Source organism: Schistocerca serialis, chromosome 4 (assembly GCF_023864345.2).
Source record: "Schistocerca serialis cubense isolate TAMUIC-IGC-003099 chromosome 4, iqSchSeri2.2, whole genome shotgun sequence".
Lineage (NCBI taxonomy): Eukaryota > Metazoa > Arthropoda > Insecta > Orthoptera > Acrididae > Schistocerca > Schistocerca serialis.
In genome coordinates this window covers 66079838-66094835 of record NC_064641.1, presented here as the reverse complement: position 1 = coordinate 66094835, position 14998 = coordinate 66079838, and the positions used below count along the sequence as shown (strand labels likewise).

Here is a 14998-nt window from a genome sequence, read left to right as displayed (position 1 = left end):
GGGGCCAGCTCACGACTTTGGAGGTATGATCAATGGTAGTGAAAAGGCATTGGATTCTTGCAGACATCACAGTGCTCGTGTGTGCTCTGGCATTGTCATGTTGGAGAAGAGGGTGCTCCATGCGTGGATTGGTTGGTTGGTTGGTTTGAGGTATAAAAGGACCGAACTACAGGGTCATCTGTCCCTTTTTCCTGACACAAACAAGGCTCAAGGTAAGACAACACCCAAATTTAGTTTGGGAAATTAAAGGGGGTTAAAAGGAATGGGGAACCGCAACGAAAGAGAAAACTAAAGAAACGAACAAAAAAGGGAGAAAATTACACCACAAGGAAAAGCAGAGGAAAGTATTAAAACCATAGAGCAATGGTCTGGGGGGCTGATCACAAGAATAAAAGAGGATGAGCCAGCCACTCTGCAACACACTAAAACGTACTAAAACGTCCAGCCCAAAAAGACAAGGCGAGATGAACACACACGGGGAAAAGACTAACAACAAGGCATACAAAATGCAATGAAAGAGCCTTGAGTGAGGGATCATGACTGCACCTTCCGTATAGCTCCCTGTAGCCAGCGCTCAGCCACAACAATGTAAGAGGAGCAGAAGGAAATACAAAAAGAGTGGGACACTCAGGACAGAGATCTGCAGGACCACATTCTCTTGTATGTGGGGTGCACTGTGGGGAGCACCGATGCAAACTCTGAAACTGCAGAGCGACAAAAAGTTCTGTATAAAAATGAGAAGTAGGCCCTGGAGACCCTGCTCGTGCAGAGTAGCAAGGATGTCATGTCGCCAAGTGCATCGTAGGCCTTCGTCAGGTCGAAAAAGACAGCAATCAGGAGTTGACACCAGGAAAAGGCTGATCAAATCCAGGTGCACCAAGTTGTTGTCGGTGGAGCGTCCTTGGCAAAAACTGCCCTGGGACAGAACTAGAAGGCTCCGAGGTGCAATGAGCCTATAGCTCACCATATTTTCGAGTAACCTGCACAGAACGTCAGTGGAGATGACAAGACAATAGCTATCAACACCTAATGGGTTCTTATCAGGCTTTAGCATTGGGACGATGATACTTTCCCACCACTGCCACCTCTCCAAGATGTGGTTGAAAACAGCAAGAAGAATTCACTGGGAATCCAATGACAGATGTTTCAGCATTTGCGAATGGACGAGGTGTGGGCCAGGGCATTTGTCAGGACAGTCGGCAAGGGCATTGAGAAATTCTCACTCACTGAAGGGAGCAATATATGGCTCAGGGTGGCATGGAGCAAAAGAAAGGCGTTGCCATTCCACCCTCTGTTTGAGGAGGTGAAAGGCAGGGTGGTAATTCTCAGACATAGATGAGAGCATAATGCTCCACAAGAAGCTCAGCGATTAAATCTGGTTCGGCCAATACATTTCCATTTGTGGAAATTCCAGGTACACCTGCAAGGGTCTGATGGCCATAAAGTCGGTGGAGCATGGTCCAAACCTGGGAGGGGGAGGTTTGTGTTCCAATGGTGGAGACACAGCATTCCCAACACTCCTGCTTCCTTCGCTTGATGAGTAGGCGAAAATGGGCACGGAGCTGTTTGAAGGCAATATAGTTCTTTAGGGAGGGATGGCACTTATGACGTTTGAGGGCCTGCCTATGGTCTCTAATGGCCGCAGCGATTTCCGGTAACCACCAAGGCACTGACTTCTGCCGGGGGCAATCTGAGGAAAAAGGGATTGCCAATTCAGCTGCGGCAACAACAATACTAGTGATGGCGTGAATCACTTCATCGATGGTGGCATGCAATGGATAATCAAAGGTAGTAGTGGATGTGAAAGTGTACCAGTCAGCCTTGGGAAGAGCCCACCTGGGCAAGCATTGAGATGAGGGACGCTGTGGTAGGGACAGGAAGAGTGAAACTGGTCACTACCACACAAGTCGTCATGTACTCTTCAGTGGATACATGGGAGAAGGCCAGGACTCCAAACCAAGAGATCAATGGCTGAATATGTGCCATGTGCCACACTGGAATGTGTGGCAGCACATGCATTAAGAAGGCAAAGGTCAAGTTGAGTTAGTGGGTCCTCAACATCTTTGCCATGGCCAGTAACCTTGGTTCCACCCCACAAAGGGTTATTGGTGTTAAAATCACTCAAAAGGAGAAATGGTCGGGGGAGTTGCGAAATGAGTGCAGCCAATACATGGGGCTGTGCATCACCATCTGGAGGGAGGTAGATGTTACAAATGGTAATTTCCTGCTTGTCCTCACCCTGTCAGCCACACTTTCTAAAAGTGTTTGAAGGGGCACAGGTTCGCTACAGATAGAGGTAAGTATGAAGATGCTAACTCCACCTGATGGCCCATCACAGGCAGGATGGTTTTTGTAGTACCCCGATAGCCACAAAGGCAGAGGTCCGCATTGCGGGAGCCCAGGTTTCCTGAAGGACAATGCAAAAAGCAGGTGTCACACTTAAAAGTTGACATAACTCAGCCACCGGTTGAGTATTTGTATCCATCGCCATTGCGGGTGAGGCATCGAAGAGACCCAGGTCCTCGGGTGAAGCAAAAACCTCCACCTCGTCCTCATAAACAGAACCAGTATGGCGTGGTGGTTTTACAGCCACCAGAGTGTCCTGTTTCTTAGCAGACTACTACTTGGCTTGCTTGCCCTCTCGCTGTTCTTTAGAGGCTTGCGTATTTGGATGTAGTGGGTGTCCGCAGTCTCAACATGTGGCACTGGAACTTCAGCAGGAAGACATGTGCCCGAATTTCCAGCACTTAAAGCACCACATAGGGGAAGAGACATATGGTTTGACGTCACAGCGGTAAATCATCACGTTGATCTTTTCAGGCAACGAATCACCCTAAACGGCCAAGATGAAGGCACCAGTAGCCATCCTATTGTCTTTGTCCCCTGTAGACGCGCCAGATGAATTGAATACCTAGCCATTATAAACTGCCATGGAGCTCGTCATCAGACTGCAAAAGAAGGTCGCGATGGAAAATAATCCCCTAGACCATGTTGAGGCTTTTATGGGGAGTGACGAAAACAGGAATACCACACAGGTGAGTAATGCCCGGGACTGGTTTGGGGATGCTGTCTGAATTAAGATTGAACCATTTCTCATTTTGGACAGCACTGTCGCTTCTCTGAACTTATCCTTGAGGTATTCAACAAAAAATTGAGGCTTTGTAGCTAGGAAAGTCCCCATCTGTTCTGCTACAGACTAAATACCAAGGCAAATATGAGTCTCTTATTTCTGTAGCCCTATGCTCCTCCCTGGTGTAGCACGGCAGGGAAACTATTAAGGGTCATACCTGTCAGCACTGTATTCAATCTTCCCCTTCTTAGAAACTGCTGGTTACATTCAGTCACCAGCACAAGATGACCTGGTCCACTTCGTTGCGGGTCATCTGCCCTGATGCCACCCACTCCCGTCAGGGGCTTTCCCCACGGGCACCATCCAGCCACAGCAAAGGCCACCTGGCACGATGGCCATTGCCGGGAGACCCGATGCCCATCTTCTTGGGGCATCTATTCTTTGACATACATGGGGAGTTTACAGCTCAGGCATCAGCAGTGCAATCCCTGTGTTGTCAGGGGGCTACCACGAAATGGGTACATGAAGGCCCCACCACAACAGACCGGCTGCCGTGCTGGATACTGGGTGCAGAGATATCCGATATTGTCATGGGGGCAAAAGAGGACAGGAGTCAATGGAAGAAGTTGACATACCCCTGAAGGTGTCCTCACCCAAATAGTCGAATTGCAGGTGGAGATGCAAAGACATGACAAGAAAAGGTGCAGGAGATTGAATCTAATGGTGCTGTGGATTACTGGTGCACCACGTATGGCATCCTTCCCCAAATGGCCAGCACTTTTGTAGAATACGGAAAATGGGACGTCAAACCATAAAATGTGACCTGAACTTTTAGGGTCGAAAAGTGTGAGACTCCTTTCAGTCACCTCTTATGATAGGCAGGAATACCTCAGGCCTATTCTAACCCCCGGACCCAGAAGGGGTTCCGTGCGTGGGTGAACTCTCCAAATTTGTGGTTTCGGTTTTCTGCGGTCAGTAACTTGATTACAGGACACTGTTTCTCACACACTGACACAATTGGGAGTCCTCTTGTGGCTGAGGGCTGCATATATGTAGACATGAAGAATAAAGATGTAGAAAGTTAATAACTTTCATTATATGCAATAAGCTTAAAGGGCTTTCACAGAAAAAATCTGGAGCCATTATTTTTCAGCACGTTCTTACAATTTGTTTCTAACTGAACACAACAAAACTGTTGTGCTACATTTATGCTCAATGGAAAAGCAGGTCCTCCTATCACAATCATCAGCTTTATTACTGCCCACATTTTGTTCAATCCATGCGCACATGAACAAAACTTATGAACTTAAAGCATGCCAGAAGTCCTCGCTCTGTCTCCCTATTTCAAATCATTTGTCTCTACTGATCACATTTTAACTCACTATTTTTCCTTTTACAATGAAGTTATATCAAATTTTATCATCCTATCTACAGCAATCTTTGTTGCATTACTATTGTTGATCATCATTATAATCAAATACCATCGTCTTCTCCTTGTCCTAGGACTTGTCCTCCTCCTCCTCCTCCTGCCCCCCCCCCCCCCCCCCAAGTGCTTTATGACAATGAAAGAAAAGGATGTACAAATTTAACACACTACTCACTCATCCTGTGACATTTCAGAAAATGTAGAGCTCTGTGAGTCTTCAGAGAGATCACAGTAAAGTGCTGGAATATCATCCCGTTTCCTTTTTAGACACTCTTTCTGGTGTTTGGTAAGTGGTCTCCTCGGAGAGTGACGAACAGGGAAATCAGTGGCTTGCAAGGACTGAAAAATTAATTAGAAAGAAACTTTTAGAACTGATGTTTAAATTTCCAAAGACAACTTTGAATTTGCTAGATTAATATTACATGTACAATCTTAAATAATTTCAATGTGATTACGTACAATTTCCCTAAATGCACTCCTTTATCAGAAATTTGTGGGTGGCATTATAACAAAATAGAAATGATTGTTTACAGCTCATTTTCGAATTGTATTTCTTGCTGCCATATTTTTTGTTCTGGTGATTTATAAGTTTGAAACAGAAACTAATATCATAAGGTTATGGCTCTCATACAAAGAAGAAAAACCTTGTGAACTTTTGGCAATCCAACCGTCTACACACATAAGCCATGTTCATCTGAATAATATCACATGAAATCGTGCAACATCACTTGACAAGCAATATTACGTGGAAAATCTTTTTCTGCATATACTGCAATTTTAACGTATTTGCATCAGTATGGTCAAATGTGCATAACATAACTCCAAGAATGCTCCCTGTTATATTGCACTGTGTCCATCTTCCACCAGCCTTTCTTTTTCCCACATGACATCTTATGACATACGGCATTACTGACATAGCACACTAGAAAAGTGCAAACTATTTTAAGCTACTGTCAATAAAGGACAGCTACTAGAAAACTATAGCTAAATGAGATTCTGTTTCCCTAACTCTGAATGCAAAACAAGTATAAGAAGAAGTTATTTAGTGTGCTTATGTTTATGCCTCAGAGTAGTACGAATAGTACATATGGCTTTAATAAATAACGACAGAGTGAGCTCTTAGCTGCCTTTTCAAATATTTTCATTTTGACACATCCTGACTTCAAGTGCCACTGGATACCCTGTTTAGTTCTGTGACATGCAGTATCCTTGCCATTAAGTGAATACTGGCAACAATAAAGTAACAGAAACAATCGTCTACAGAGGTCTACACTGTACGAAGATGGAAGGCAGGCTGTCAATCTGGTAACATTTATACAGGTGGAATGTCTGAGGCCAATAAGCACTAGCATATTGTTTATGATTGGATAACAAAATTGTGACAGTGCAACAGCGAGACTGTGGGGAGTCTTACACAACAGGCAATTTATGTTACGATGATACACAATTATAGATGCTAAAATATGAAACAGTAGGATAAAAAATGGCATGTAACAGCTACATAAACAATATGTATCAGAAATAAAAAAGTTGTGAATGTTCAGTAGACACTGACATGCATATAAAATAAACAAAAAGCCAAGGAGGTAAGCATTATGAGAGATACTGAGGTAACTGAATGGAAATAGTTGAGGACATTAGATACAGTTTAGCTGAAAGTAATTTTTAAGCAGGTTTTGATAATTTAACCCATCTTCTTCACTCAGTACAGCAGACTTCTTCACTCAGAAATTCACAGAACATGAGCATAGTTAGAGACTGCCGAAATCTGCCTCCATTATTTCCCTGCATTTGGCTAATAAGGAATTAAAACTCAAACCATTAGAAGCTCTGGAGATCTACTAATGCCTAAACACACAACCTTAGCTTTAAATACAAAAATACTTTGTATGTCAGTCTTAAAATTAACAATCTCAACTATTTACCTATGATTCCTACATCCTTTGTACATTCTATTCATCCACTTTGTTACATTTCACTTAGATTTTCAATGTATTCTAAACTGCCAAATAACCCTGTTTTACCTTGCATATGTACATTGCTCTGTAGGTTATGAATAACCCTCAATTCGTCCAAACTGTTATCATCATCATCATCATCATCATCATCATAGTCTTGAGTACAAAGCCTGGTTTGATGACTATCTCCACTACAGTCTCTCCTGTACACCACTGCATAACTACAATGATCAACATCAATCTGAACCTGCTTTCTGTAGTCAAGCTTTTTGTCTTCATCTACAATTTTATACAACTCAAGTGGCATACGTAATGAGAGGCAGTTTATCAGGATCATAGCCAGGCTGCAACTAGACCACAGCTGCCACCGACAAATCCTTTATAGATTCAACCTAACAGCATTGCCATATTGTGACTGGTCTGCATACACTTCCTTCTGGTAAGTTAATCCCCTTGTTTATGAAGAATTTAGACATTAATAAATTACTTGTGGAATTTATTTTAAAAGTTTGAATTACATCACAGCTATTAAGTTTTTGTGTGGATGGGCGTAGGGGTAGGGGGCAGAGCACACGTGCACCTGTTTGAAATTTGATTATCAATTGAAGAGGTCAATGTGTATTATTTTGTACGAACTGTCCACCACATTGTATGTTTGGTTTTTCTGCATTATGCATGAAAGAGCTACAGTTTGTTTTAAATTTTCAAGTCACTCACTGTGTGGGCGCAATAGAAGGCCAATACATAAACTTGTAAATTACTTCAGCTTATCTTGTGCATGACTACATTCAAAGGGGCTTGTGCAACACCAGCACACCAGTTAGAAATATCGACGCAAATATAAGACCAATCGACTATGCTCTAAGTTGTGCTATGGATAAGTTGAATGACTATGCCTTATAACACTCTTCATCTTTCTCTCTCAGAATCAGCTTTCAGCCATTTGCTATGGCAATTTATGTACAGGGTGACGATTATTGAACTATTTGAGATAAAATTGTCATAACTTCTGAACTGTTTGCATTAGTATGTTCAAACTGCATGGTTGGACACTGGGCATGATGGGAATTAGTTGGTGCAAGCATAGTTTGGTTTAGTGATGAACCCCACTTTCATTTGAATGAGTTCATCAATAAGCAAAATTGGCACATTTGGGGGGACTGAAATCCACATCTTGCAACTGAGAAGTCTTTTGGCCCTCAACAGGTGACTGTGTGGTGTGCAATGTCCAGTCACAGAATAACAAGTGCAATATTCCTTGATGATACAGTTACTACCAAACAGTGCATGAAGATTTTGGAAGATGATTTCATCCTCATTATCCAAAGTGACCCTGATTTTGACAAGATGTGGTTCATGCAAGACAGAGCTCTACCCCTTCGAAGCAGGGGAGTGAGGGTTTGATGTCCCGGAGGAGCACATTGGGGACCACATTCTGGCTGTGGGGTATTAAGAGGCCACTGGCATGGGCCTCGATTGGCTGCCACATTCTCCAGATCTGAACAAATGCGACTCCTTTTTGTGGGGCTATATTAAAGTCAAGGTGTACAGCAATAACCCCAAAACCATTGCCGAGTGGAAAACAACCATTCGGGAAGCCATCGACAGCATCAATGTTCTGACACATCAGCGGGTCATGCCAAATTTCACTATTCGTCTGTGCCACACTATCACCTATGATGGCAGGCTTATCAAACTTGTCACAACCTGAATCTGAATATCTAAAGTGACATTTACATGTTGAATAAAGTAACTAATTTCAGTTTGCTTTTTTTCCCCTTCATATAGTTCAATGATTGTCACCCTGTATCTAACAGGGTAGTAACACAGCCAGTTTTGCTACCTCACTATGCCCCCAAAGTACTATAGTTGATCCACTGGACAAATAGTAGGGCCCAGGACACTTCAACTACAAATGTGTGTGAATAAACATAAATCAGCTGGGTATCTAGTCTCTTGAGAAATGTGCAAATAGCATGGTAACCAAAGTGGCGAACAGAACTATGTGCCACACCACTTTTGGTTATCGCCTCAGTGTAGAACCATAATATTACATTAAAAGGGGGTGGAGGTGGGAAATGACTGTGTCAACAAGAAAAAAGTCTAATAAAGAAAGATAAGACCAAGAGACAAAATATCTGAGCACAAATTATAACACAAGTCAGTGCTAAAAATTATGACTGAAGGGATGGCAAAAGGAAAGAATCTGTGGGGCCCGAGGATTTCATGGAGTTCCATTCAAAGTGAATTGTAGGGATGACTTGGATTGAACTTTTAGAGATGAAAATTCTACTGAGATTCTTATGTGAAACGACAGTTAAAATAATTACCTTTCTCCTTCGTACAGCACATTTTTCTTCTGGTTTAGCAAACTGTGAGTTTTGGTCAGATAATGTCTCCAAACTGGGATCTTCTGAAGATTCCATCTGTGCAGGCACTTCTTTTCTTGGACAAGATTCTACAGATGGTGAAATTTGCTGTTTTGGAATGTTCCTCTCGCAAACTTTCCCAAACAGTGAAAGAGGTTTAGCCTCTGCTGTTTCAGTAACAGAAATGTTTACACTACTCTCACTATGATTGTCTTCTTTGGTGTTACTGTTTTTGACATCAAGATTCTGTCTATGTCCATCGTTGATAGAAAGGTGTTTCCCTGTAATACTGTCATTTTCTGCTTCCATCAGATGCCCATTGTCAATTCTAGGAACAGATTTGTTGCTATCTAACTGGTCATCAGATTTAAATGTCTTAACAGATAACTTACGTTGTTTATCATCTAACATTTCATGGCTTTTTCTTAAAGAGAGTTGTGATTTATTGTGCTGTGTGCTTGCAACCAAACACTGAGTGCCACTAGTCTCTTTATCAGATTCTGCTTCAATTTGATCACTGCTATTTTCATGATTTTTATGATCATTTCCCCCCTCAAGATCACATTCAGAACTAACGTCATCAGCCACACTTTTGCAGTTTTTTTCTTGTACTGACATTTTTGAAGAATTATCTATGTTTCTGCCTTCTTGTTCTGTTCTAGTACCATCTACCAACGTAATTTTTTTGTCCTTTTTACAAACATTTACTTTATTGTAAGTGTGTAGTGGTTCCATAGTTTTGTTATCTACAGTAAGATTTGTCTTCTCTTCTGTTGTCATTAAATTCCCCCGCCTCGGTCTATCGTTGAAGAAACTTCTAGCAAAAGGATTTTTCGAACGCACTAAGCCTATGATGTCATCACTACTTTCATTCTGGCTGACTGTATCAGTTACTGTTGGTGTCTCATTTACCACAACACGGCCTTCTGGAAAATTATGTTCATGGCAGTTTTGAGAGAATAGCGAAGAGGAATCTTCCTCCCCATCAAGTGTTACTGCTGCTCTGTTTTCTTGAATTTTCACTGAGCTAATTTTTTCTGACAGTTCATTTAAATGAGTTGGATCTACCGATACAGGACTGTAAGTTGTAACAGCCGGTTTATCAGCAAAACTAACTCTTTTCTTGTTGGAACCAGTTTTGTTTTTATTACATTTCAACTTCTCTTCTTTTCTCTTTAAAGAACTGTCCATTTCAACAAACATATTTTCAATTTCATGTTTCAAATTTGGAGTTAAGTCATTACATTTTGGAGGCAAGCCAATCCAGAATTTCAATGTATATCTCAATATTTCAATTGATCCATGTTCTGCTACTGCTTTCAGCATTGTAATAACTGCTGCAGTCAATGATTCGCTCTTAATGTGGCCCCAGTGCCTTTCAATAGAGTGTGTGATCTTCATCCAGCAACAAATGAAATCACGTTCAAGAACTTCATCAGCTCTATTGCAAAAGTTTAGCATTAAGAACGCTATAACATATTTCAACTTTATAACAAATGATAGAAATACAACTTCATTAAGTATAGCTTCACAGACTGTAGTCAGACAGATTCCCAAATTTCTAAGGGATTCACTGCATTTTTCAGTAGAACTGTCTTCATACTTAATTACATGATTGTAAAGACTCAGAAGAACATCAATAATCCCCGACATTTGTTCACAAGGTTCATCAAGCAGCTCCATGTGGCAGTCTATATCAGCTAAGCCTGTGAAAAAAAGGCAGAATGACATTAAATGACATCAAGCACAAAAGAAATCAAGTTTCAATAAATTAAAGCTTTATAATTACTACATGATTGGATTACATGGGGCTGGCCAGTACATAGGCCAGAGCAGACAAGGGTTCTCTCAGGGCACACCTATGGCATGAGAAACACAACCCACATCTAAACCCCATCAACCTCATGAAGGACGAAGACCATTACACAGTAAAGCCTGCCTTCTATCATGGAGATTCATAATAGTAAAAGTGAAAAGTCTAAAAATGTGATGTAAATTAGTTAGACATACAATACTAACATGAGAAGAGAGAAATATTCAGGACAATAGAGCTGTGGGGGCAGGTGTGTGTCCCACTGAGCTCATTCGTGAATGATAGCACATTTAATTGGCACAATCACACGCTTACATAGCTGTTATTTCAAAACTGACATGCCGACTTCTAGTCTATCTCATGACACCAACATGGACATATATTGTATAGCACCACATAGTGTAATGAACAAGAAGACTGTGAACCGAAGTAAACATAGGCATGTTGTTATTCCATGTACTGCAAATCTTTGATATGATTATGTATGCTGCTACGTTAGTCGCTGTAGCCTAGAATTTTGGTTCCATCTTTTGCAGATCCAAAGATGGGGACAGAGAACTGTCAAAACCAGCAATCTATATGAATAAATGGTTTTAGTGAACTTAACAGATGAAGATCTATTCAGTGTTCGTGTCTTCAACTTCTCTTTTATGCATTCAAAAGGCAGCCGGATAAGAAGGGGAAACAACATTCTTGCAAAGTGGGCCACAAGGTATTCAGCACGAACCAATGCATCAGAAGAAATACCCATGAAGAAAGTGACCCAGAACAGTTGTTCATTTCAGCAGCTCAGAAGCCTACAGAGCTCGGCTCACATCTGAGATGGAGAGAGATCCTTTTGTAAGGAGGAGAGTTCTCTGAATTCCTTTTTATTGCCTTTAATTAAACACAGAGAGATCTGTGAAAGGTACCATGTGAAAGGTATCATTTAAAAAGATGCAGAGCCCTTCAACATTCCACTGTGTCACCAAACTATGGTGAAAGAGGCCTGTTGAAAGGTGGGAGTAATTCCAGCAGTGTAGGTGATTGTATCTCCTACAAGTTTGTTGGTACAACCTGGAAGAGAACAACCTGGAAGAGAGAGAATACAGGTGACAACAGAGAAATACAAATGCCAGTTGGTTCTATTAGGAGCCCAATGGCTTAACAGGTTCATTGGCCAGTGACAAGGAAATGGTAAGGTCACCAGAAAATGGCTGCTTTCAAACAGATCATCATGTAGGCACCATTTTAGTAAAGCCATCAGGTTGTCAGAAGAGATTGTAAGGTCAACAGCCAAAAAGAGTTGCCATAGGCATCATGGAAGTGCACAGAAATACCACCATGGAGGAGAGAGAGAGATCAAGGTCAGAAAATCTCCTACCACACGATGTGGTACATCTCCTCAGGGAGCAATGTGTATTGAAATCCCCAAGTAGTATTAAAAAGGTGCAGGGAGTTGTTGGATTAAGATCATTATCTCAAAACACATAAGTGACCTGGCTGCAGTTGAATAAATGTTACAAACGGGGATTGCTGGGGTCATCTGCACTCTCATTGCTATTGCTTCGAATGTGGTAGGGGGAGGAAGCCACTCACTGATGACATCTGTGTGAACCAATCCACAGATCCCTCCAGATGCTCTCTTGGGCCAGTACAGAATGCACAGTAAGCTCAAATTGTTGGAGAATGGTTGTCAGTTAAATGTATTTCTTGGATAGCACTACCAAGCACAGAAGAGGAGGAAGTTAGTTGTAGTTCTGGAGGTTACAGTAATATACATTGCATTTCCAATGAATTGTCCTTGTTAGGTGTGAATGGGCCATGAGGACACATCACACCCAAGGATTACTGTCTGTCACTGGCAGGAGTAGAACAGTATCAACAAGCGTTAAGGTCTGGCACCTCCAGGATCACAGGAGTATTCTCCAAAAATATCTTTTTTTTCTTTTCTTTCACTACTTTTGATTGTCAAGAATCTTATCTGCTATGGGCACAGGAACCAAACAGCAGTTGGCAGCCCTTGGACCCAATGTCCACAGCTTCTTCAGCCACTGGCAGGCATCACATAATTGGTCAGGAGGCTTCCAGGAAGAGGATTTCCAGATGCGAAACATTACTACTCAAAATCTTACTACATACATTATGTATGTGTCTTGTTACACTACATTCCAGAACTGAAATAATAGATGAAAATGTGGAGAGGCAATCTCTCAGTTGATGCTGACTGATGTGTGGCGTACAGATACATGACAGCCACCGTAGCCTTCTAGCTACTACTAACATTATGTTACACACACACACACACACACACACACACACACACACAACATAAAATCAATGGTAGTATGAATGCAAGTCATGTACTTTTGCTGTTATGCATCTGTGTGTCACATCAATCACCAGATGAGTGGCTCGCTATCCCAATTTTTAAATACACTTTTTGTTATACTCAAAGTAAGTTGCAGGTAGCAAATTTTTGTAATATTCAGGTGAGTTACAGGTAACAAACTACAAAAAATACACGACATGAAAATCTTACTTCAGTCTGATTAAAACTACTTGTTAACTGATACCCTGCACCTCGGAACTGAGTTGTTCTACATAAGTTCACACGCAATATTCAGCAATCTAGGGCTACCTTTGATCGTTCCGAGCCTGACAGCAGCAGCAGCAGTAGTAGTAGTAGTAGTAGTAGGTAGCAGCAGTATGTGTAGCTTGTGCAGATATCCTGCTAGCAGTTGGATCGAACCGATTGCAGTTGTGGCACTGTTTAACGAGGAAACCAACAGCTGATCTAATATTTGTAATTTTTATATCTATGGTGCATGAAGTTGAGAATTCAAGTATCAATTTCCCACAGCAGTTCGATTCAACTCTAAAAAAATTCTCAAGAAAATCAACTCGGAATTTTTCTGGGGAACTTTAATCCACCAAATAAAGTGATTTTCCTGACGGTCGATGTGGTTCGTCTGATAGCATTTGAGGAGAGTAATCATGCCATCAATGGATTGATGGTTTCAATTTTGCTATAAACTGTATTTCTTTTCTTTTTTTCCATTCAAATTCAATGTCTGTATCATTTAAATGCAACATTCATAAAAAGTAGGCTAATTAACTCTTATCTAATCACATTTTTAATGAAAAATGCACAATCTTTTTTCTAATTGGACACTGCATTAAAAATTCCAGTTGCCATTGCAAATATAGGGTGTTACAAAAAGGTACGGCCAAGCTTTCAGGAAACATTCCTCACACACAAAGAAAGAAAATATGTTATGTGGACATGTGTCCAGAAACGCTTACTTTCCATGTTAGAGCTCATTTTATTACTTCTCTTCAAATCACATTAATCACAGAATGGAAACACATAGCAACAGAACGTACCAGCGTGACTTCAGTTCAAAATGTCCTCTGTTAGCGAGGATACATGCATCCACCCTCCGTCGCATGGAATCCCTGATGCGCTGATGCAGCCCTGGAGAATGGCGTATTGTATCACAGCCGTCCACAATACGAGCACGAAGAGTCTCTACATTTGGTACCGGGGTTGCGTAGACAAGAGCTTTCAAATGCCCCCATAAATGAAAGTCAAGAGGGTTGAGGTCAGGAGAGCGTGGAGGCCATGGAATTTGTCCGCCTCTACCAATCCATCGGTCACCGAATTTGTTGTTGAGAAGCGTACGAACACTTCGACTGAAATGTGCAGGAGCTCCATCGTGCATGAACCACATGTTGTGTCGTACTTGTAAAGGCACATGTTCTAGCAGCACAGGTAGAGTATCCCATATGAAATCGTGATAACGTGCTCCATTGAGCGTAGGTGGAAGAACATGGGGCCCAATCAAGACATCACCAACAATGCCTGCCCAAACGTTCACATAAAATCTGTGTTGATGACATGATTGCACAACTGCGTGCGGATTCTCATCAGCCCACACATGTTGATTGTGAAAATTTACAATTTGATCACGTTGGAATGAAACTAAAATGAGCTCTAACATGGAAATTAAGCGTTTCCGGACACATGTCCACATAGCATATTTTCTTTATTTGTGTGTAAGGAATGTTTCCTGAAAGTTTGGCCGTACCTTTTTGTAACACCCTGTATAAGTTCTTATCATTACCTATAAAAGATTGTTAATTAAGACAGTTTAAATTAAAAAATACATTGCAAATTTATTAACAATCTCATGTAAAGTATCGACAATTAAGAATTTTGTCTGCAACTAACACTGCAATTTCGCATGCAATATGTAAAAAATGATTAGACGTGTATTAATAAGCATATACATGATAAATTTTATATTTAAATGATTTAGGTACTCGAATTGAACAAAAAAAATATAAAAGACCATAGAAAGATTCAAACCACTGATTCAC

The 14998-nt window shown here is 41.2% G+C and overlaps 2 protein-coding genes across 2 annotated transcripts in view; both read right to left on the bottom strand.

Moving 5' to 3' along the window:
- The window catches only part of LOC126473821 (telomere-associated protein RIF1-like), a 112900-nt gene extending 102643 nt beyond the window's left edge, over positions 1 to 10257 (bottom strand). Inside the window, exons 1-2 of the mRNA XM_050101138.1 lie at positions 8785 to 10257; positions 4672 to 4835 (exon numbers count right to left, since the gene is read on the bottom strand). Coding sequence (XP_049957095.1) covers positions 4672 to 4835; positions 8785 to 10224 — 1604 coding nt within the window. The 5' untranslated portion in view covers positions 10225 to 10257. The remainder of the gene's footprint in view (positions 1 to 4671; positions 4836 to 8784) is intronic.
- Position 10258: 1 nt separating this feature from the next.
- Positions 10259 to 14998, bottom strand: part of LOC126474234 (uncharacterized) — a 70737-nt gene continuing 65997 nt past the window's right edge. Inside the window, exons 7-8 of the mRNA XM_050101698.1 lie at positions 10360 to 10529; positions 10259 to 10264 (exon numbers count right to left, since the gene is read on the bottom strand). Coding sequence (XP_049957655.1) covers positions 10259 to 10264; positions 10360 to 10529 — 176 coding nt within the window. The remainder of the gene's footprint in view (positions 10265 to 10359; positions 10530 to 14998) is intronic.